The 21789-nt window shown below is 36.4% G+C and overlaps 1 protein-coding gene across 1 annotated transcript in view; it reads left to right on the forward strand.

Annotated features, from left to right (window-relative positions):
* The window catches only part of runx2b (RUNX family transcription factor 2b), a 44020-nt gene that overhangs the window by 12810 nt on the left and 9421 nt on the right, over nucleotides 1-21789 (forward strand). Inside the window, exons 3-6 of the mRNA XM_052585792.1 lie at nucleotides 2917-3164; nucleotides 4358-4514; nucleotides 7426-7530; nucleotides 20051-20224. Coding sequence (XP_052441752.1) covers nucleotides 2917-3164; nucleotides 4358-4514; nucleotides 7426-7530; nucleotides 20051-20224 — 684 coding nt within the window. The remainder of the gene's footprint in view (nucleotides 1-2916; nucleotides 3165-4357; nucleotides 4515-7425; nucleotides 7531-20050; nucleotides 20225-21789) is intronic.

Here is a 21789-nt window from a genome sequence, read left to right on the forward strand (position 1 = left end):
GCCAGCTGTGTGGGCTCCTCTTGGCTCATTAGGAGATCAAACGAGATGCCCGAAAAGAAGTGGGCAGAGCTCTCGAGGCACAGTGAGCCACTCGAATCACGTACGTTCACTGCTCCACGCTGATATTGCTGGCAGATGGCGGCCATACTGTACCAGCAAAGTGGATTCAGATGTGACAAATGCTCTTTGATATCTCACTGTGTATATGATTTAACACGCCTTTCTGTTTGGACATGTCGACAGTCGCTTTATTTCTCTCATTAAGTTTTAATTGCTTCACCGATAACTGTGAATCTCGCGTGCATCTGATTGAGCACACGCATCTGTGAGGAATTATTTGCATAAATCATCTCTTTTTGCATTAGGTTTAGTTTATTGTCCAAACAAATCAGTGATCGAGACAAATCAGGAAAAACTGTTGGAGTAGCACACATGGTCTTTTTTAATATCGTCGTAACTCTGATTTATCTTTTTATGAATTGGAAATTGATCTTTAATAACATTGGCCAATCTTGAACACATTTTCGGTGCTCGGGGCAAATGGAGATGGAGCGTAATTCAATCGCAACTTGTATAACTCAAACTGTTTTTTCTCTCTCCTAACAATGTGCCAGATGCATGTCAGTGCTTCCTGAAGCTTTTTCTATCCCTCCCACGTACAAGATACTCAAAACGTACCCATGAGACCACCGCCACCCCCACTCATGCCACCCTGCAAGACTTTCATACAATATATGTGAGCAATACCTAGCTACTACAGCCTGTTTTTGAAGTTATGAATCTGTATTCCTGAACAAGCCGTTCTTGTTATTTTGTTAGTTTTGCTGTTGTTTTTGTTTGATTTGATTGTTTTTCATAGCAAATATCTAATGGTGTCAGTTGTGAATATCATGCTTTTTCTTTGTTCTTTCACATTTTCACTTCTCTGTTCTTCAGGAACACGTTTAATGCTTATGCTTTTCCCTACTACTGAAATATTGAGATATATGTTAAAAAGCCGAAGTTGGTCCCAAGTCAAACATTTGGCAAAACTTTGATTGACTGTTGTCACTAATTATACAAGTTTCTTGCACAGATCTGCCAAGAATAATTAGATACTTTTTTTTATATCCTATTTGTTTTATTGGCTGTGTCTGTGCTCCCATCAAAATTATGGACCTATTATTCGGATCATTTTTTTAATTGTGTGAAACATATTGCAACACTTCTGACTTGGGTTAATCACTATCCGTGAGCCTGTTGAGTCAGAGGGACAGATTGCCATCTACAGTATCACTGAGAGATGGAGAGTTAGCGTTATTAAATGACACATGCTATAGTTGCACTGCCAGAACATTGAAGGCAGTGTATGGATCCTCAGTTCAGAGAGTCAAAAGAAACTTTGCTCGAAGGGTATTAAAACGGCAGCCTGTTTAGTCTGTGGTCGAGGTGTGCGTAGTATACTATGATTCTGAAAATATTCTGTCATTATGGCTCACTCAAATTATCCCAGCATGTTGCTCTGTGAGTCACACTTTCTCAGACAGAGATATGAGCAGTTTTCAGTTTAACTCCACTTAAGTTTCTTCAAATGAAAGACATTCTATATAAGAGGTTTTTTTTTTTACAAATTGTTAGGAAAGTTTTACATGTATTATTTCTTTAATAAATATAATAGATAAATCTAAATATGTGTTGGCAAAAACTTTTTTTTATATTTTAAAATATTGTAAAAAAAAAATCATAGAATGTGACACCTTACTCCTAATAGTGTGACAACATATTCCCAGCTGTTGGGGCATTTTGTCAAAAAAAAAAAATAGTTCTATAATAGCTTTTTTGTAGTCAACACTTTAAGGCATGCTCATGTATAGAAATGTATGTAGAAATATTAAAATGTGTATTTTGGAATTTACAGATAAATAGATAAAATCTGCATTGCATGATATCTGAAAACGCACACACAATATTGTGTTGTTCACGTTGTGGTTTAATATCTGCGCATGCATATTCCATTGCCATTGTGCATAGAGAAAAGTGCCTAGACTAATTTAATAATGTCCTTTCTGTGACCGATTTCAAGGAAAACATAAAAATGATATATTTTCTCATAATGCAGTAATTGAATCTATTCAGGACCACAATAGGCAATTTATACTGTTTCCATTCGCATATTATAAGTGATAACAGCCATGCAGTTTTAAACGTTCACAGGCAAAGTTAAAGACTAAAGATGTAAATGCTCACTGTACTGTAGCTGCAGAATGACTTTAGTTCACGTGTTTGAGTGGCAACAGTGTAATGACTGCATGATGCTGGAACTGTATGAACCACAAAAAAGAGAAATCCCTGTCTTCAAAGACCAACCACATTGAAAGCAACAAACATTGCGCCTCCTGCGATCTTTCCATCCTTTAAAGCCTAATTTGATCCCGATTACGGAAAACGTAATTGAACCTACACACCAGAAACAAAATATCACCTTATATTTATTATTATCGATAACATATTGTTTATATGTAATGAAATCCGACCGACTGTAAGTCTTTATCCGGACTGGAAGCGAGTGCGTGCCAGCGCGCTCTAGAGCCGCTGGAAACACCTACGTTTAGTGAATTATTTTTTAGACTGTTTTTCTGATCTGCTATGGTATGTTATATCGATAAAAATATTTTCGGAGTGCTGGCCGAATCGTACAAAATTTCCTTGTAGCGGTGAATTAAGCGCCTTTTAATACAGGAAACGTAGTTAATGACGACTGCGCGCAAAGCGCCAATTGAAGTCTGCTTGAGTGTGTGTAACCCTCAGCACTTCCCAAACTCATCAGACTGCAGCGCTGAGCGCACGGAGAGGGACTGACGGCGCTCCGTACACGCAAACAGGGGACATACGTTAGTCTTTGGCTAATTTCGACTGTTGTGATGCGCATTCCCGTAGATCCCAGCGCCGGCCGGAGGTTCAGTCCGCCGGTGTCGGTGAAGATGAATGATGTGAACCCGAGCGCAGGACAGCAGCAGCAGGACAGCGCGGTGGTGCCAAGACTCCGCGCGCAAGAGAACCGCTCCATGGCCGAGATCATCGCCGACCACCCCGCAGAACTGGTGCGGACCGACAGTCCGAACTTTCTCTGCTCGGTGTTGCCTTCTCATTGGAGATGTAATAAAACGCTACCAGTTGCATTTAAGGTGAGAGCTTGTTTTTAAATCGGCATTTTGGAAAATTAATACATTCATTTATTAAAGTAGGCTAATATGTGTAACAATTACACTATAACGGAAAGTGCTTAAACGATTGTTGTGTGTTAGTTTTTATATCAGCATAACTTTCTCCAGTGGAAAATATGACGTTTTTGCATGTCGTATTGTCTAAGCCGTTTTAACACACTGCTGACAGCACTGACAAATAGAGAAGTACAATATAATATTCTAAACATATTTAAACAACAATAATGATAATATATAATTTAGCAAAATATGCAAAGTGTTGCTTACATTTTGTTAAATGTAATATGTTCTGGGGATATAGACTGAATATTTGTATTGCCATTATTGTTGTTGTTTAAAGTAAAATATCTATCCATAACGACCCATCAGTTTTAAATTATGCAAAAATCCCCCATATAATTTTATGAATTTCGGTCAGTTTTGCTGAATGTGTGACTGAATTGAGCCTTTGTACTATTTATACTCTTGTAAGAGTGTGTGAACAGATTTTTTTTCTTTCTTAATAGCACTAGACTTTACTGGAACAAAGTTTAATTTAAAAAGAAATAATGGAATTGCTCTGGCATTATTCACTGTTTTTGATGTGTAATTCTGGCCTGCGGCAGAATCTTGTGTTTATGGTCAGGCCTGTGCAGGTGTGGTTAGCTGTTAGGTAATTTGCCAGATTAGTAGCTAGATTAGTAATGATGAAATAGAATTGCAAGATCATATGCAATCACATCGCCTTAGGTGCAATATGCATGTGACTGATGTACCGAATGTAGTAATAAATCTGATGTAACCTACATTTTTTAACCTTATTATGTTTAATAAGGATAATGATAAATAGACACGCCCACATCAATTTCATAATTTTTCTAGGCACTCACACGGCACCTTTTTAGACTGATTCAATTTTGAATTCAAAACTTTAATCCATCATTTTTTATTATATTTTAATGATAACGTATTATATTATTAAGGATTATAATTAATTCATATATTTCTTTCCACATTAAATCTGCATAAATATGCACATTTATTCAGTTATTTGCATAAATCTTGCTTAGAATAATTTGAACTCTAAAGAACTGTCTGAAGAAACTGCTGAACAGAGCGTCTTGCATAGACGCACATGTTCAGTGTAAAACATTGTATCACTGTTTTCTCCGCAGGTGGTGGCCCTGGGAGAGGTTTCTGATGGGACGGTGGTCACAGTAATGGCTGGGAATGATGAGAATTATTCAGCTGAGCTCAGGAATGCCTCAGGTGTTATGAAGAACCAGGTGGCCCGCTTCAACGACCTGCGCTTTGTGGGCCGAAGTGGAAGAGGTGAGTTCATATTTTATCAGTTTTCGGTTTCAGTTTTAAATCCCTTAACATGCAGGTTACAATGAGAAATGTGTTCATATCCAGAAAATGAAACCTTCATTGCTTGTTTACATGTGGTTGTGAAATCCAATCAAACATTTGGCCACACCTTTTTTTTAATTATTACTGCTTTCATTTTAGAATATTAACAGCTACCGAAAAATGAAATAACCAAAAATGGAAATATGGGTATCATACATGTTAATCATATCATCCTGGAATGCTTTTTAAACAGTATTGAAGGATTTTACATGGATGCTGGACACTATTTGATGCTTTTCAGTCACTATCTAGTCTCAGCCATTACAAATGTATTGAATTATTTTTTACATTAAAATGCGTAATTTACTGTAGGTATAATTCCAAATAATTGGGCCATTTTTTCCCAGTCATCTCAATGGCTAAATGTGTGTCAATTTAATTAAATGCAGTACACAAATTATATTTAGAAATGATTAATATTTACCCACAAAATGATTTTAAAATATTTTAGCTTAGGCACATAATTTACAATATTAGTATTTTTTTTTTATCCTTTAAAACAATTTCATTCAAGCATGCCCAAACTTTTGACTGCTAGTGCAACTAACAATACACTTCATGCCAGTTTATGTGTGTTTACACAGGCTTACCCTATTGCAGACTGTATTATCACACCATGCGTTTTTTTATTAAGCTTAATAATTTTGTGTTTACTGTATCTACACTTGCACAATGTCATGTGGAGAAATCCTCCAAGGAGATTTGGTAGCAGAGGAACGCGGTCACACAGGGACACATGACATTCTTAGAATAATTATAGTCAGTCTGTATACTGAGCTATCAGTTACGAGCCAACACCGTTGTGAAACCACATCACCAAATTGCCGGTAAGAATGCACTCATTAAATTACAGGTCTCTGTGCATTCTGTACTAAGGTTTCTCAAACCATTGACGGAAACGTAGCTGTCTGCGTAACAGTCTTCAGTGTGTTTGCGTATTGTTCAGATTATTAATCTTTTTAAATCTTGAAATGTTACATTTTGTGCCTTTAGAATCTCTGCACAAAATTGTAAAAGTAATGATGCTTCCTGAACACATTACCTTTCTGTAATTGGTCAATAAGACAGATTACCACACCTCCAAATTCACACCATTGGTTGAGCCAAATTGAGAGTCACAGGCTTCATTCGAAATCAGATGCTTCTTTACTATTTTGTAGGCAAAAAACTGTATCTGAAAATAGTATGTCTGAATTTACAGTATTCATTAAGGATGCGCGAGAATAGACAACTTGTCGATTAAATGCAAGTTTACAATGGAAATACTAGTCGACTTATTAAAATGTATAAGTAAAAAAAAACTAAAAACATTATTTTGAAAGTGGATATCTGGATCAGAAAACAAATTTATTTAATTTCACCTCAGACATTGCATTCCTGCATAGTCTTCGTGTCACTCTCCACAGGCTTAGAGAAATATTCGCTAGGAAGAAGAAGAGCAAGGTGTGGAAGTGTGTTTACCGTTTTAAAGGGGGAAACATTATGAATGAAGGGGAACTGACTGCTAACATTTTTTCATGTTATAGCCATAAAGTTTCTAATAAAATAGTGTTTATTTGCGTAGCGCTGGGGTAATATGGTGACCACTGTCTTTCCGCTTGTCCAAAAGCGCCACCTACTGGCAGAGAGTAAATTTACTTTTTCATTCATCCCGTCTGCTGCTTTTGTTCTGTAAATTATAATGGTTTGATTAAAAGATAAGAACAGTTCGGATAGTAAGGTATCTGCAATTGTTTGACTGTTTGATTCATTGTTTAAGTATTTCAAATGGATGACATACACTCAATGTTCTTGACTGTCTTCTGAGGGTTTCTTACTTTTAGCTCAGTTGACTTGTCAGTTACAAAATGTCTATTTAAACCTCAATTAAATTAGTTGTAGCACACATCCGTAGTGTTCATAAAACAGTAGTGAAAAGTACCAAGGTGACTTACTACTTCCGTCGAGATCCTGAAGTGCACATCTGATGTAAAAATATTACTTTCAAACCATTATCACACACACATATATATATATATATATATATATATATATATATATATATATATATATACATTACTTTGATTACTTATTCAAAAGAAGTACCTACTCACAGAGTATGTGATATAGGATGCAGTCGGATGCATATTGTTGTCTCTGAATGGGGAAAAATATATTTACATATAAAGGGTTTACATTTAGTTTAAAAATGTTGCTTATAGCTTGTACACTCCATAAAAAGGTGAAATAACAACGGGAATCTTTTGGTTCTTTTGATTCGTAAAGCTTCATGAGTTTTGACACTTGAGGTTTCTTTGATTTTCAGAAGATTCCAGGACACAATGACACGCTATATATTGAATTTCCTATATGTGCAAATTATTTTTACATTATGAGAGCCATTTGGTCATATTTAATTATATTTTATGATCCCAAGTCTTATAAAGTCAGTGTCAGCAGATGTGCTGAGATTCCACGCGTCTTGCCAGCTGTTTCCACCCACTACTTCCTGTCTCCAGCAAACCAGGGGCATTCATGAGTAGGAACCATTGGAGCGTCATGTTAATCCCTTGTTCCTCTGTGTTAAACCACCAGCACAAATTGTCTGGAAACAGTGTTTAGGGAAGTGAGCTGTCTAGATTGCTGATGCCTCACAGTGTAGCGTTGCCAAATTTCCCAGCAGCGCACTGATCTTCATTCTGAGAAGATTCAAATTAAACAAAATACTAGTATGCCGAAATCATTATCGCTTATACTACCATCTTTAAATGTCCCCTGAATTATAAGCTCAAAGTGCTCAGTCTTGCTTTGACAGTGAGTAAAGCCCTTTAATGTTTTTGTGTTTGCACAGGGAAGAGCTTCACCCTGACGATTACAGTATTCACAAACCCACCGCAAGTGGCCACTTACCACAGAGCCATTAAGGTCACGGTGGACGGACCGCGGGAGCCCAGGAGTGAGTATACCTTATATTACATACTGCTGTGACTAACCACATCCATGAGGCCTGTCATCACGTTCACCTCTCTGTTGGGCCGCAATCGCACCTCATCAAAGGCTTGCGGTCGTTCGGTGCATGTGCTAGTGATTGATTTATTTATTTTTTGATTTCTGCCTCAATCTGATGTCATGAAATCATTGCCCGAAGTAATTCTTTCTGGGTTGGCAGATTGATGACTTTGAACAGATTGGAGGTTTTGGGATTGCTGTTACCATATAGAAGTATAAGTATAGCAGTAATTTTTCAGTTTTATGTTTAAAAATATGGATAAAAGTTCCACAATCCCTTCCATGGCTTATGCGGAATTCATTGGATATATATACTATAATTTTCAAGTGAAATGGGATATTCAGTGGAATCATTGAATATTTTTGGAAAGTTGTGAACTTGTATGTGACGAGAGGGGAAAAACTTGATGTAGCATGTGCTCTCCAATTCATGAACGAATCACTGGTTCCTTTCCTTTTTAATTAATTAATCAGTTGAATCATTTGCTGAATGATTCTTAATCAAACACTGGAGTCATCAGACTGAATCATTCAGATGACTCCTTTCCTCACTGAATCGTTTATCTGACTCGCTCACTGAACTGCAGGTTATCGTGTCCTGTGTAAAGTCGAGAGCCATTAATGTGATGTGACTTAAGGCAGCATTAAAATCTAAATTGACCATATTTTACAGGTATTAATATTTTTTTTAATATGAATGATTAATCCGTGCGTGTAATTCCAATAGTTCTTTAAATACAGTATTAAAGATTAAATATTTATTAAAGACAATATTTAATATTATTTAAACGTTTTCAATTCTTATTAATATTTAAATAAGTAATAGGTAAATTAGTAATAGTAGTAGTATAAATAATTGTAGTAGTATTTTTCTAAATATTTTATATAGTGTTTTATTCAATGAAACTTTTCTCATAATATTCCAACTAAATGTGTAATATGTCAAAAATGAATGTTTTATAATAATAATAGTATTATTATTATTTTTTTTAATATGTAAAAAATTTATTAAATTGTACTTTTTCCATTTTTATATGATGTACATAATTTTATATATATATATATATATATATATATATATATATATATATATATATATATATATATATATATATATATATATATAATATTATTATTATTATTAATTTATTTTTTTATATAAAATTCCATTACTTAGGAGTGGCCCACTGCGAAAACAAAATCCTGCTTTGAGTTGTGCACAACACCATGAATGTGCACTGACAAAATAAATAGAGTTCATTATGACTTCAGTTTAACTATAGAGAACTGACACTTTTCCAGGATGTTTCATGGTAGCCGGCTGGTCTGTCAGTGTTATCTTTACAAGCTGTCTGTCTGGGCGTTAGCTTAGTGTCTACACAGAGGTTCTACAGCGGTAATATTGTGCTTGCATCAGCTTGTTTTAATGGCACTTATAAAAGAGTGAAAAAAATCTACTACATCTCTCAGTGCCAACCTGGTCTGGCGAGCAGCTGTTTTACTTTATTATGAAAAAATATATACTTTCGTCTTGGCGTAGAAATCAAGCCTATCACATCCCTAACAACATTTCTGCCTCTCTTATTCTCTCTGACTTTCAGACCATTCTCAATGAACACATATGGTACTAGTATTTAGAGGCACTTAGACACAACGGCTGTATATGGTCTTGATTTTTGATTGTATTACAATGGCCTCTAGCCACTACAGGCCTCGTCTTTGATGTTGAAGACTTCCTCTATTCTTGCCTTATCTATAAGTGAGGTTTTGAAAGGCTTGTAGGCCGTGTTATTGTGCGTAGGAACAGATGAAAGGGTCGACGTACCGGAGGTCTTTTATGGACGGCTTTTTTCGAACTGCTAATTTGATATTGTAAAGCTCCTGTCTCAGCTGTGTCTTAAACATTCTTCTGCTTTTAATACACTGTCAGATTGCAATTAAGAATGCCACATCTGTGATACACCAAATGATTATTGCATATATTGTGTAATATTGGTTGAGTATTGGTGTAGCATTTTTTAAAAGAAGAAAATGTATTCAGTTTGCAATTAAAATGTTTCAAATACTGTGCTGTATTACCACCACATGACGTCATTTTGTTGAAGGTAATTTCAGAATGTGATGTCCATTTATCATTAAAAATATTTGAATATGTACTATATTAAATAGGCAATTTGTATTATTTTCATTGAAAATTTTGTAATGTTTTCTATTATTAATTAATGTTTCATTTAATATTTAAGCATTATTTAAATCATATTGAAATAATAATTATTAATTATTATTAATTGTGCACAACTAGATCATTAATATGCACAAAATACATTTATTTTGACTTCAAGTTGTTTATAAAATATTGTTATTATTAATCCAGCAGTTAAAAGTCATCACACTGGAAAGTTCAAGTGCATTGCATTGTGGGATTCAGTATTAAATGCAGTGCGCTATGGCTGTAGACTGAAATTGCATACTAACATACAACCTACTATTACTTTTGCTGCAATATATATATATATATATATATATATATAACTACTCTATAGTTGGTAATATTTGTAATTTTTACATTTATATTTTCCAGTTTCATTATAAATTGTGTTAAAAAAATTTTTTTTTTTTAAGAATATCAAAATATTTCCTATAGTTTGTAGTACTTAAAGTTTAAATTAAATAAAATGAGAAATGATGCCTTGGCAGCTAGTGTAAATAAATACGTTTTAATCAAATTTAATGTTTATTTGAATGAACCATAAATAACTTTATGAATACCTACTACATTTACAAGAAAAGTAAATAGGTACTGTGTGAAATATTGTGTCCCATAATGCAGTGATCTTGACCTTCCCTTTCCAGCCACAATTGTTAACATAACTGCTAACTGGACGCCACCTGAATTGAACATGCAACATGATGGGGACCTGATGTGACCACATGAGAACAATGTAGCGGTGAATTGAAGTTTTGTACATTCTTTTCTCAAATATACAGTAATAGGTAATATGAAAGTCTTGAAGCAACTACAGGAACATTCATTCTGAACACCAATGGCAGTTAAAACAAGTCTCAAAGCATGGCATCAATTAAGCAAAGACCGGGGAGAAATAAATAAATCCAAAAATAAATGAACCTGGTCAAACCTCACCTGCGCTCTGAGCACTTGCAGATGTACATGCGTTTGCTGACACTGATCGTTATGGGACTAATCACTGGTGCCCTCTTAATAATTTCACATTTTTCTCCATGATTTTATCGAAGAATGCCTTATTTACAATTCTGCCTCATTAGACCTCAAATTGGTGTTAATGAGCAAGTAATTAGGAAAGAGGCCCATCTTGCACGTTCAGACAATGCCTACAGTGTGCTGTCAGCCAAACACCTGAGGGAACATCTCTATGCGTTTATATATTTTGAGAATCATAGAAATAAGTGTAATGTGTTTTTGCACATAAAATTCTGAGTATTTCAGTCAAAATATCCTCATTATGTCCAGTACAGGGGGCTGTAATGTTCATTTGGGTGGTGTTTTTTCTCGTCTACCACACAGGCCTCATTCTAAGGCTGATATCCAGTACAGGAAGTGTATTAATGTGTTTGTGTATTTAATAGATCTTGATGGGTGCCATATGAACTGTGAATCAATAGGGCCAGGAAAGCACTAGTCTTTGAATGTGACAGACGTCTCTCAGTGAGTTTCTTCTTGATTGGCTCACACGTGGCTCGTTCTGGTAGCCAGAAGTGCTCAGCAAGTCCACACACCTGTTTTTTATTGAAGTTGTATCATAACAGTGCAGCACTGCTGTCTTAACATTTGAATTGAATTATAGAGAGGGTTTTTCGTGTGTAAAGGTTATTGCAAGAAAGTAAGTCATGGATATGCTGTAGCTAGTTGTTGCTAAATGGCTGCAATTCTATAAGCTGCATTACTAAAAATAAAACGTTTGGGGCAGTTTAAGATATTGTAGATTTAGTCCGAGAGCTCTCAGTCCCTCCATTGATGCTGTGTGTACGGTATACTGTCCATGTCCAGAAAGGTAAGAAAAACATAATCTAAGTAGCTCATGTGACATCAGAGGGTCAGCTAGAATTCTTTGAAGCATCGTAAATACATTTTGGTCCAAAAAGAGCAAAAACTAAAATTTTATTCAGCATTGTCTTCTTTTCCGTGTCTGTTGTGAAAGAGTTAAAAACAAAGCAGTTTGTAAGATCCGGTTCGCGAACGAATCATTCGACGTTACCGGATCTTTTTGAACCAGTTCACCAAATCGCACTGAATCGTTTTAAACAGTTCGCGTTTCCAATAAGCATTAATCCACAAATGACTTAAGCTGTTAACTTTTTTAATGTGGCTGACACTCTCTCTGAGTTCAAACAAACCAATATCCCGGAGTAATTCATGCACTCAAACAGTACACTGACTGAACTGGTGTGAAGAGAGAACTGAAGATGAACACTGAGTCGTATTTATTTGTGCTGTTGCTTTTAGAGCCTATTATTTTTATTAGAAAGTATAGTTTTTCCATAAACATAGCACATACAGAACTGTACCGAAACTGTGACTCTAAAACCGGGAAACAAATGGAACCATGAAAAAGTAGTTGAACCATGCCACTCCTATTAATTACATAAATAATTAACCTTTTAATATCATACTAAAATGTAGAGCATATGTCCATTTCTCATAAACACATGAAACATTTAGATTTAAAAAAAATGCAATAATATTCTTAATGCCACTCTTCATAAAAAGTAAAAATGTACAGAAATAGCACAATATCAGAAGCATTTCAGCATGTCTTCCTCATACAGATGACGAAAAAAGGGCTCACGTCATATGACTTAAAACCAGCATTTTGTTGGTTACTTTAATCTGTGCATTATTAATTCCAACAGTTTAGTGTCAGTGGTAAGAAAGTGAATTAAATGATCTGTAATCATTTAATAATATGAGATTTATTTTTTTTTTTTTGTAGATGCCTGCTTGCAGTTTGCTGCTGCTTCCATGAAGAGCGTGTGTGTCTATGTGTGTGTGTCTGAGTCTTAATAGCACTCATTAAGCGTCATTTGATCTAATAGTCGGGGTGGGGTTGGTTAAACTAACATACCTGCACCGGGGGCCCTGTGTAATTATGAATTCAGTGGTAGACTGTCACCCTGCTTAACACCTTTAGGAAGCGCTCTATGCATCTTTGTCTCTCCGCAGCTCAATCACAGCAGTCGAACGGCACGACCGTTAGAAGTCGCAAAGACCACAAGTACTGTAAATCTGCTCAAAATCCCCTTTCAAGCAGATTTGCTTGAAGCAAAAATCTAAATCTGACACGAGTCTCATTGTTTTGACAATCTCACACATCAACAAGTTTAAAGGGGATGATAATTTAGCCCTAGCAATAACAGCGGCTGATATTACAGTAAAAAAAAAAATGGCAGCTTTGGCGCGTCGTAGGGTACTCCTTTCAAAGCAGACCACACAAGACTGATAGACACTGTTTAAGCTTACAATGAATGAAGTAAAAAGAAGTGGGTTTCGCTTAGCAGAGGCGTCACTTTGGGGCGAGTTAAGTTTACAATGGGAACTGCTCACATAAAACCAACCAAAACAAGAGCAGAGAAGGAGAGAAAACCAGAACCGCAGGCTCGATCCGTTCAGGCTGCGTGTGAAGGTGCCAACCGCCGAGGTCGTGGACTCAGGCTGTGTGTTTGCGTCTGGCTTGGATAGTTGCTGCATACATTGGTGCTGCATCATTAGAAGTTGAGGAATACTGATGGCGCCCGGTTTCGAGTCACACTGCATTCATATCCGCATGGAGGTGATGAAGAAGTGTGCCTGCGGTTTGAAAAGGGCCGAGGGCCTTTTGCGTTTGTGTGTGTGTGTCTCTGTGCCCCTTCTCTGCTTGGCTTGCCTCCTAAATGCTGAAATGTAAAGACCACACAGACACCTGGCAGTACTCCACAACAGCCTGGCTTTTTCCTCCCACTTTCCTTTTTTCTCCTTCCCCCTCTCCCTCTTTCTCTCTGATTTTCTTTTCCAGTTTATTCCGTTCTTCCTCTGACTTTCTCAAAAACCCTGTTGATGATGGCCGGTGATGAATTTCCATAATTTCCGGGCTGCCGTATATGCTTTGCCCAGACGTCGATTCGATGTGAAAGATCTGCAAGATGTCTCTAAAATATTCCCTGTCAGATGTTAGAATGACATTCAGCAGATGTTTCTGTGACATTTACGGTAGGCTCACCCACAGGTAGTTATGTCATATACCAATGTCTGTTTGAGGTGAAATGCCATTATTGATGGAGACAGATAGTGAAGATATTTTGGGTTATATTAGCTTTCTCTAAAATGTGCATTCTATTGAAATATTGCAGTTGACACGGAAAGCACTTGTTAAAGGGTTAGTTCACCCAAAAATTTAAATTTGCCCATAATTGACTCATCATAGGCATCATAGGTCTATATGACTTTCTTCTTTCAGACGAATCCATTCGGCGTTATATTAAAAAATCTTTTTAAGCTGTTTCATGGCAGTCAGTGTTGCAGTGCTTCAGTCCAAGAGAAGTGAAATAAAAAGTGCCCATCCATAGAAAAAAGTGTCTCACATGGCTCCAGTGGGTGAACAAAGGTCTCCTGTAGCGAATCAATGCTTTTTTGTAAGAAAAATATCCATATTCAAAACATAATGAGAAAGAAGCATTGACAAAGAACCCTTTAATGAGAAAGAAGCATTTCCACAGGAAGGATTTTACAGCTTTGATTACTTGCTGTATTTTTATGTTACTGCTTTTAATTATTTTTATCATGAAGACATTACCGTTCAAAATTTGGAATAATTAAAGGGATAGTTCACTCAAAAATTACTCAACCTCCAAACCCATAAGACCTTCATTCATCTTTAGAACACAAATCCAGATATTTTTCATGCATTCCGAGAGCTCTCTGACCAGACAGCAAGGATCCTAACAGGATCAAAGCTCAGAAACGTAGTAAGGACATCGTTAAAATAATCCATGTGTCATCAGTGGTTCAACCGTAATTTTATGAAGCTACGAGAATACTTTTTTGTGTGCAAAAAAGTTAAATACCATGACTTTATTCAACAATTTGTCTCCTCCATGTCACCCTGTAGCACCATTTTGGAGAGTAACACATACACAACATTTGCAACGTATGTACGTGGATACACTGTTTACATTCAGATCAAAGTGTAAACAACATAAACAGCATATCCACGTGCTGTGCTGCAGACACAGAACAGCATATGTTGTTTACATAGGGCTGGGTAAAAAATATCTATCATTTTATAGAACGATATCGATTCCAGTGTTGCAAAGTCCACGGAATTGGGCTACTTTAACTCTAGCTGCGGGTTGTTTTTCATATCGGGTTGAAGCAACCCCAATAATGTGATATTTACCCCCTGAAATGCACATTTTACCTGGGCAACCCACCAAAAGACGTGTATTTTATCCCCCAGAATGCAATTTTTATAATAGACAGTAATTTTTTGAAATATAATTACAATTGATTAACATTACCAATTAACATATTTCAAATGATTTCTGAAGGATGGTGTGACACTGAAGCCAAAGTTGCACAGACACTAACTGTGGCTTCAATTCAGCAGTTCCTGTGTTTATTTCTCATCGCAATCAGAATTCCTTATTGGACCGTTAATGTTTATTTAGATCTCCTTACACAAACAGCTTCTCATGCTGTGTGTCGAATATTCCAAAAAACCTCAGATCATATATTTCACACTCGTTAATTTATTTTCACCCATTGTTTACCATACAGTCTAACCCCATCATCAAAGGAAGCCTGAAAACAGGAATTACTTCATTATAATTATCTTTGCTCTGTGATTCTCAACCTGAGATAAGATCTGTGTCAGCTGGAGGCTTTTCCACATCCCACAAGGCCATTTAAACATCTGGAATGAATGTGTTAGCGCTTCCGCTCTGTGATTGGACATGGAAGTGCTAGCTATCAAAAATCTCACTCCACTGGCTGGGGGATGACAGGAATTTTTGGGACTTTCCCTCCAGCAGTGATTTCATCTGGTTTCCTGGCTCTCTTAAATACCTATCCGCATACAGATGATGTCCCTGTGCTCATTCCTTTACTCTCTGTCACTAAGATAGTTTAAGACCCTTAAAGTCATGAAGCCTGCATTTCAGCAGGGGTACAGTATCTTCTAAAAAAATTTGGGTTGCATGGATGTCTGTGGTCCAACCCACTTATATTTCACTTATCATGAATTTAATTAAAACGGCAATAAAACTACTAAATACAAATATCATTTACTATCTGTAAGTCTTAAAAAATTTAATCAATTTTTGTGATTACTTTATATATTAAAAAATTATTATTATTTTATCTAAAGCACTTTGCAATAGCATTGTGTATAAAATGTGCTATATAAATATAAATAAATATACTATATAAATAAACTTCTAAGCCACACTGGAGAAAAAAGATTTTTAATAGGATAGTTCACCCAAAAATTAAAATTGTCACTATTTACTCACTCTCAAGTTGTTCCAAAACTGTATGAATTTATCATCTATCATAATTGTCATAGCTTTCCATCATGCGTAACTATGAATGTCTCTAACTATGAATAGTCTTTATATTTAAGTGTTTTCCCCTAGTTTTTATTATTAAAAAAAACTGAGAGTAGACATGGGAATAGGTGGAAGAATCAAATGCAAGAAATATTGCAAATCAGACACAAAACCACTAGGCCACAGCTCCAGCCAACATTTTCTCAAAAGCATACAGAAAAGATATATACATACATCATAATTGTCACAGTGTGAGAGAGACCATTATTTAGCTATTAACTGTATTTGATCAGAGGTTCTTCATTGCCCTGAGGCAACCTGTCGAAATCAACAGTTCAAAGGTGCTTGTGATCTTTCTAACACTCATTCCTGGTTTTGTATTTTATCCAAACCGTTGAGATTGAACCTAAAACCTTTGTGTTAGCAGCCCAGATTGTTAACCACTTGGCTGCCCTCACCCCCAAGAGATCCTTCTTGGGCGAGGAAATGTAACCAGACACATTATCCAAACTGAGGTGGCTACATATTCCTCACAGACAGAATCAAAAACAAGCCACTTAACATTCCAGAATTCTTGCTGAAAATTCCCATTGTTTTGCGAATATATCTCTGGTGTTCCTATTACCTGTATGTGGTCTTATTGTAACTTCTGCTCCAGTGATTCTCAACACCCCCAGAAATATGTAAATATCACCCCATGCAAATCTGTCTTTAGGGAGGCTGGATCAGTACACATGCACATTGAAGACTCTAAATTTACTGGTGATCAGAGTCCGCTGTCTCACTGAGCACAGAACATTATGTTTCATATGAATCACCATGAAATTAAGTCGCACAAAGCACATCTTTGTCCGTTTTATTTCCCCGGCAGGATTTATGTTAGTATCACTGTCTGGATTCAGCTTGTCACCAAAAATTATAGTTTGGCTTTTTATACTAGATAAATTGGCTTTGTGTGAAAAGGTATGGTTTGCTCAAGCGCTGCACTTCCTAGGAGGTTGAGTTATGCTTGCTTTTAGCTTTTACATATGTCACATTGCTCTCGAGTTCAAGGGTAGACTGCAATGCAACAATGTCCTGAAATTACACTCAGAGGCAAGCTAATGATTTTTCCATTAGCTGTAATGTTTTCATTGTGATGAAATACTATATTATTTTGTCTGTGTCATTTCTCATGCTTCTACAGAAGACATGCACGATATTAAAGATGAAGTGTGTAGTTTCTGAAAGATTTGGTGCACCAAATGGAAATAATGAATCCATGTGTTTAAACTGGTTTCTTAAACACCTTTCTGCCATTGGACGGTAAAATATGCTAGAAAATGTGATTTTCTATCTTAGTATTTATGTCTTGTTGTCTAAATATCGAAACATTCTTAAATTAAGATGCATTTACTTGAGTAGCAAAGTTACTTAAAATATTAAAGGAATAGTTCAAAAATTTAATTCTGTGAAAATGTACTCGCTCTCAGTTCATCTGTGATCTAGATGAGTTTGTTTCTTCATGGGAACAGATTTGGAGAAATTAAGCATTACATCACTTACTCATCAGTGGATCCTCTGTAGTGAATGGGTGCCGTCAGAGTCCGAACAGCTGATAAAAAACTTCACAATAATCCACATGACTTCAGGCCATAAGTTAACGTCTTATAAAGATATACCTGTTTTCTGAAAATCTATCAAATTGAGTGAGTTTATATATGTAACGTAGGTTGGGAAGAAAGAGGCGGGAACCGGCGGACATTTAAATAAAACTTTAATAATAAAATTAACACAAAACAGCGCGACAGCCCCTCACGGACGAGTGGTCCAGGTGTCGTTCATTCTCATTAACTCCACCGGCCTCACTCTCGTCACAATATATAAACAACAGCTACAAAAAAGATTGGTCAGTGGATTACACAGTTAAAAAAAAAATCTTGTTTTTTGCATGAAAGTTTTCAACATGTTTAGGTAATTCCAGTATTTATTTATTTTTTTATGAAAATTGTAATTTGTTGTTTCAAACCTGTATGAATTTCCATTGTTGAACACAAAAGAAGATATTTTTAAGAATGTTGGTAACCAAACAGTTGACGGACGCCATTGACTTCCATAGTTTTTCCATATCATTTATCAATTCAATGGCTACCGGAAATGGTTCAGGAACCCATGTTATTCACTTACCTTTTTTGTGTTTACAAAAAAAAAGAATTTCATACAGGTGTGGAACAACTTGAAGGTTAATTTTTGGGTGATCTATCACTTTAAGTAAGTGTCTTGACTTAAAAATGTTTATAAATGTGTAATGAAAAAAAAGACAAAAATACTAAGTACTACTTTTTTTCTTTTCTTTTTTCTTTTTGTGAAGAATTGAGAGTGAAATAACCTCAAACTCTAACTGAAATAACTCACTGCAGACACTAAACGTTAAGAGAAATCACATAATCACAGATTTGTAAAGGTGCTGACAGATAAGCTCAGATTTTTAGGGGAGGCTGAGATGAACGATTCCTTCTCTAAATAGAGTCTTGCAGCACCTATGATTTACTTAAAGCTGTCTTTACATATTAAGAGACTAAAAAATGACACCTTAAATACTGATTCATACAGTAGTTCATATTCTAGACATTCTAAAGTGCTTTAACGATTTGATTAAGAAACTTTTCTGAGAGTCTGCTGCTTCTCTTTGTTCTTCTGGCGCAGGCCGGTTAGTCAAGATATAGAGGTAACGTGTTCTGTCTGTGCCAACTGGAGCGCTGCCAACTCCAGCGGGAGTTTTTCTCTTTCTCCTGTTTGATATTTACTTTACAGCCTTCACAGAAAAAACACTGCAGTCTGAGGGAGACACTGGGCCATTTTAATGTGGAAAAAGGGGCTAGTTGTGTATTGGGCCGCACTGCTGTCTTATCCCTCCTCTAATTTGCCGAGAATAGACTTGAGGCTATGGACTCTTAAACGCTCTTGTTATAGCGTTCCAGAAAGGTGCTGGCCAGTGTCATCATGCGTCCTACACAGAGGAGGCACATGCGGTCTTGTATTATATGGGTTTGGTCTTGTCTGGGAAGGTTGAGTGTTCAGTGTGTGCCAACAAAATGTTATTATATGCCAAACATAGCACTTCATTGTCAAAGCCAAATCCCCACCCTGATGGGACAGATTAATAGATATTTTAAGGATATAGAATATGTAATATTTAAAACTTTTTTTGTGGAAATGAAATTAGATTCGGTTTGATTCCATATGGCAAAGTCACAGTAGATTGTGGCTTGAAAGACTCAAATGTCATGGGGCATAATGAAAGCCCTTATAAAGAGGGGAAATGGAACACCTGTCTCATAGTCAAACCTATGCCATACATACACATCATAGACTGGCTAACATTTTCATGCTAGGAGATACAATCAATTTTTAAAACCCACTATATACCTTTTACAGAAAATTATGTGTTTTAATATATGTGTGTTGGGGGGGTTATGTTACAGTATAAAAATTATATATAATTTTAGGCCGATGGATGGATATATATACTTTCTAAGAATATAAGTTCTGTATTAATATTTGGACATTTAACACTTACATAATATATTACAATTATTGTTGACCATGGATACATTTAGGGTGCAAATGTGGTATGATGTAGTAATATTGAATTACTCTGGGATATGCTTCAGAATCCAAACAATCCTAGAAAGAGGACAGAGGGTTTGGGGAATGGATGGATGTGTATCATATTTAACTGTTTAAGTTTTATGTATTTGGCACACATTTACCTCAATCCAGTAGTTTATGAGTCTTTTTGAATGATTCGAAAGAACTGACTCATAAGAATCATTTGCTCATGAATCACACAACATTTTGCTTGTTTTTACATGGAGCCCTTTTTTTAGATTTTTTTTTTAATTAAAGGCAGTATATGTTGATTGCAGGGCACAGGCCGAAGTTGGATGACTCGCCGAAGGCTGGACTGTTCTCGGACCGTCTCAGTGAACTGGAGCGCATCCGGCAGACCACCATGCGGGTTACTGTGCCAACACAAACGCCACGGCCCTCGCTTAGCAGTCCCAACTCCTTCACACCTCAGGGGCAGACTCAGATTACAGGTATGGGATTGCATATAGATCAATAGCCTTGCTTATAAGTATTTACAAAGATAGATAGAAAAAGAGAAGTGGGTTGAAGAATGGATGGATCTTTTAGCAGCCACAACTCCTCACACTCTCTATATACACAATTTTAAAGTGAAGTGAAGTGAAAAGTGAAGTGAAAGTGACATTCAGCCAAGTATGGTGACCCATACTCAGAATTCATGCTCTGCATTTAACCCATCCGAAATGTACACACACACACACTGTGAGCACACACCCGGAGCAGTGGGCAGCCATTTATGCTGCAGCACCCGGGGAGCAGTTGGGGGTTCAATGCCATCCTCAAGGGCACCGAAGTCGTGATATTGAAGGTGAAGAGAGAGCTGTTCGTGCACTCCCCCCACCTACAATTCCGTCTGGCCCGTGACTCGAACTCACAACCCTTCGATTGGGAGTCCAACGCTCTAACCATTAGGCCTTGACTTCCCAACTTTAGCCTCTTGATGTTGTTGTAATTAATCAGTTTCCCAGGCAATGCTAATTTACTAACATGCATGTTTCTTATGTTCCTGTTTTAATGATATAATCTGCACATTTGCAAATCCACATGAATGAAGAAAATTATCCTTTAAGTCGCCGCTAACCTGTCAGTCAGAATTGTTGTTTCTGTTACGAACAACGATTACGTTTAGTCATCCTCCCAAGCATTTCAGCATATCTGGTGTCTGTCACTGTTACAGTAATGTCTATTCGTCTCAGCAAAAAGTGGTTTATCTGAGCTGAAATCGCACACTGCAACATGATGGACAAGTGGAAACCGAGTGTGGACAGCCTAGGGCAGTGCGTTGTGTCACTGTGAGAGAACAGGATATCACCTGTCCTTAATTACTGCTCTGAGAGCGCATGTCCTGTACTCTGGCTCCTGTTACTGTACCGTGTGCAAGCCAAGTGACTCAATCTGAGAAGGAATGAACCGTATTTTGTTGACTTTAGCGATTATTTGCCTGCTTTAAAACTGATACTTGGCATGACAGAAAGCTTGAATTATGAAGCATGAAATATGTCATCTCAGACAAACATTTGAGAATGCCTTCATTTAAATGCTTTGCTCAAGGGATCACATTGTATTTGCTTACCACACAAAGACTTTATATGAGACATACATATATAAATAGAACAGTTGAATTGTCAGTTTTAATTAAGTTAATGACAGGTTATACTGATTAATTAACATATGTGACCCCGGACCTCAAAACCATAAGTCATAGGTTTTTCGAAATTAGATTTATACATAATTTAACGGCTGAATGAATAAGCTTTCCATTGATGTATGGTTTGTTAGGATAGGACAATATTTGGTATAATATACCAAAATTACGATATAACTATTTGAAATTGTAATATAGTTACAGTAGGAAATTTACAAAATATCTTCATGGAACATGATCTTTACTTAATATCCTAATGATTTTTGGCATAAAAGAAAAGCCTATAATTTTGACCCATATGATGGGTCTAGAGATGCGATGACCCGCGTTTGGCGTGTATGCCCCATAATACTAATCTTGTTGCTCGTTATA

Source organism: Carassius gibelio, chromosome B20 (genome assembly GCF_023724105.1).
Source record: "Carassius gibelio isolate Cgi1373 ecotype wild population from Czech Republic chromosome B20, carGib1.2-hapl.c, whole genome shotgun sequence".
Classification (NCBI taxonomy): domain Eukaryota; kingdom Metazoa; phylum Chordata; class Actinopteri; order Cypriniformes; family Cyprinidae; genus Carassius; species Carassius gibelio.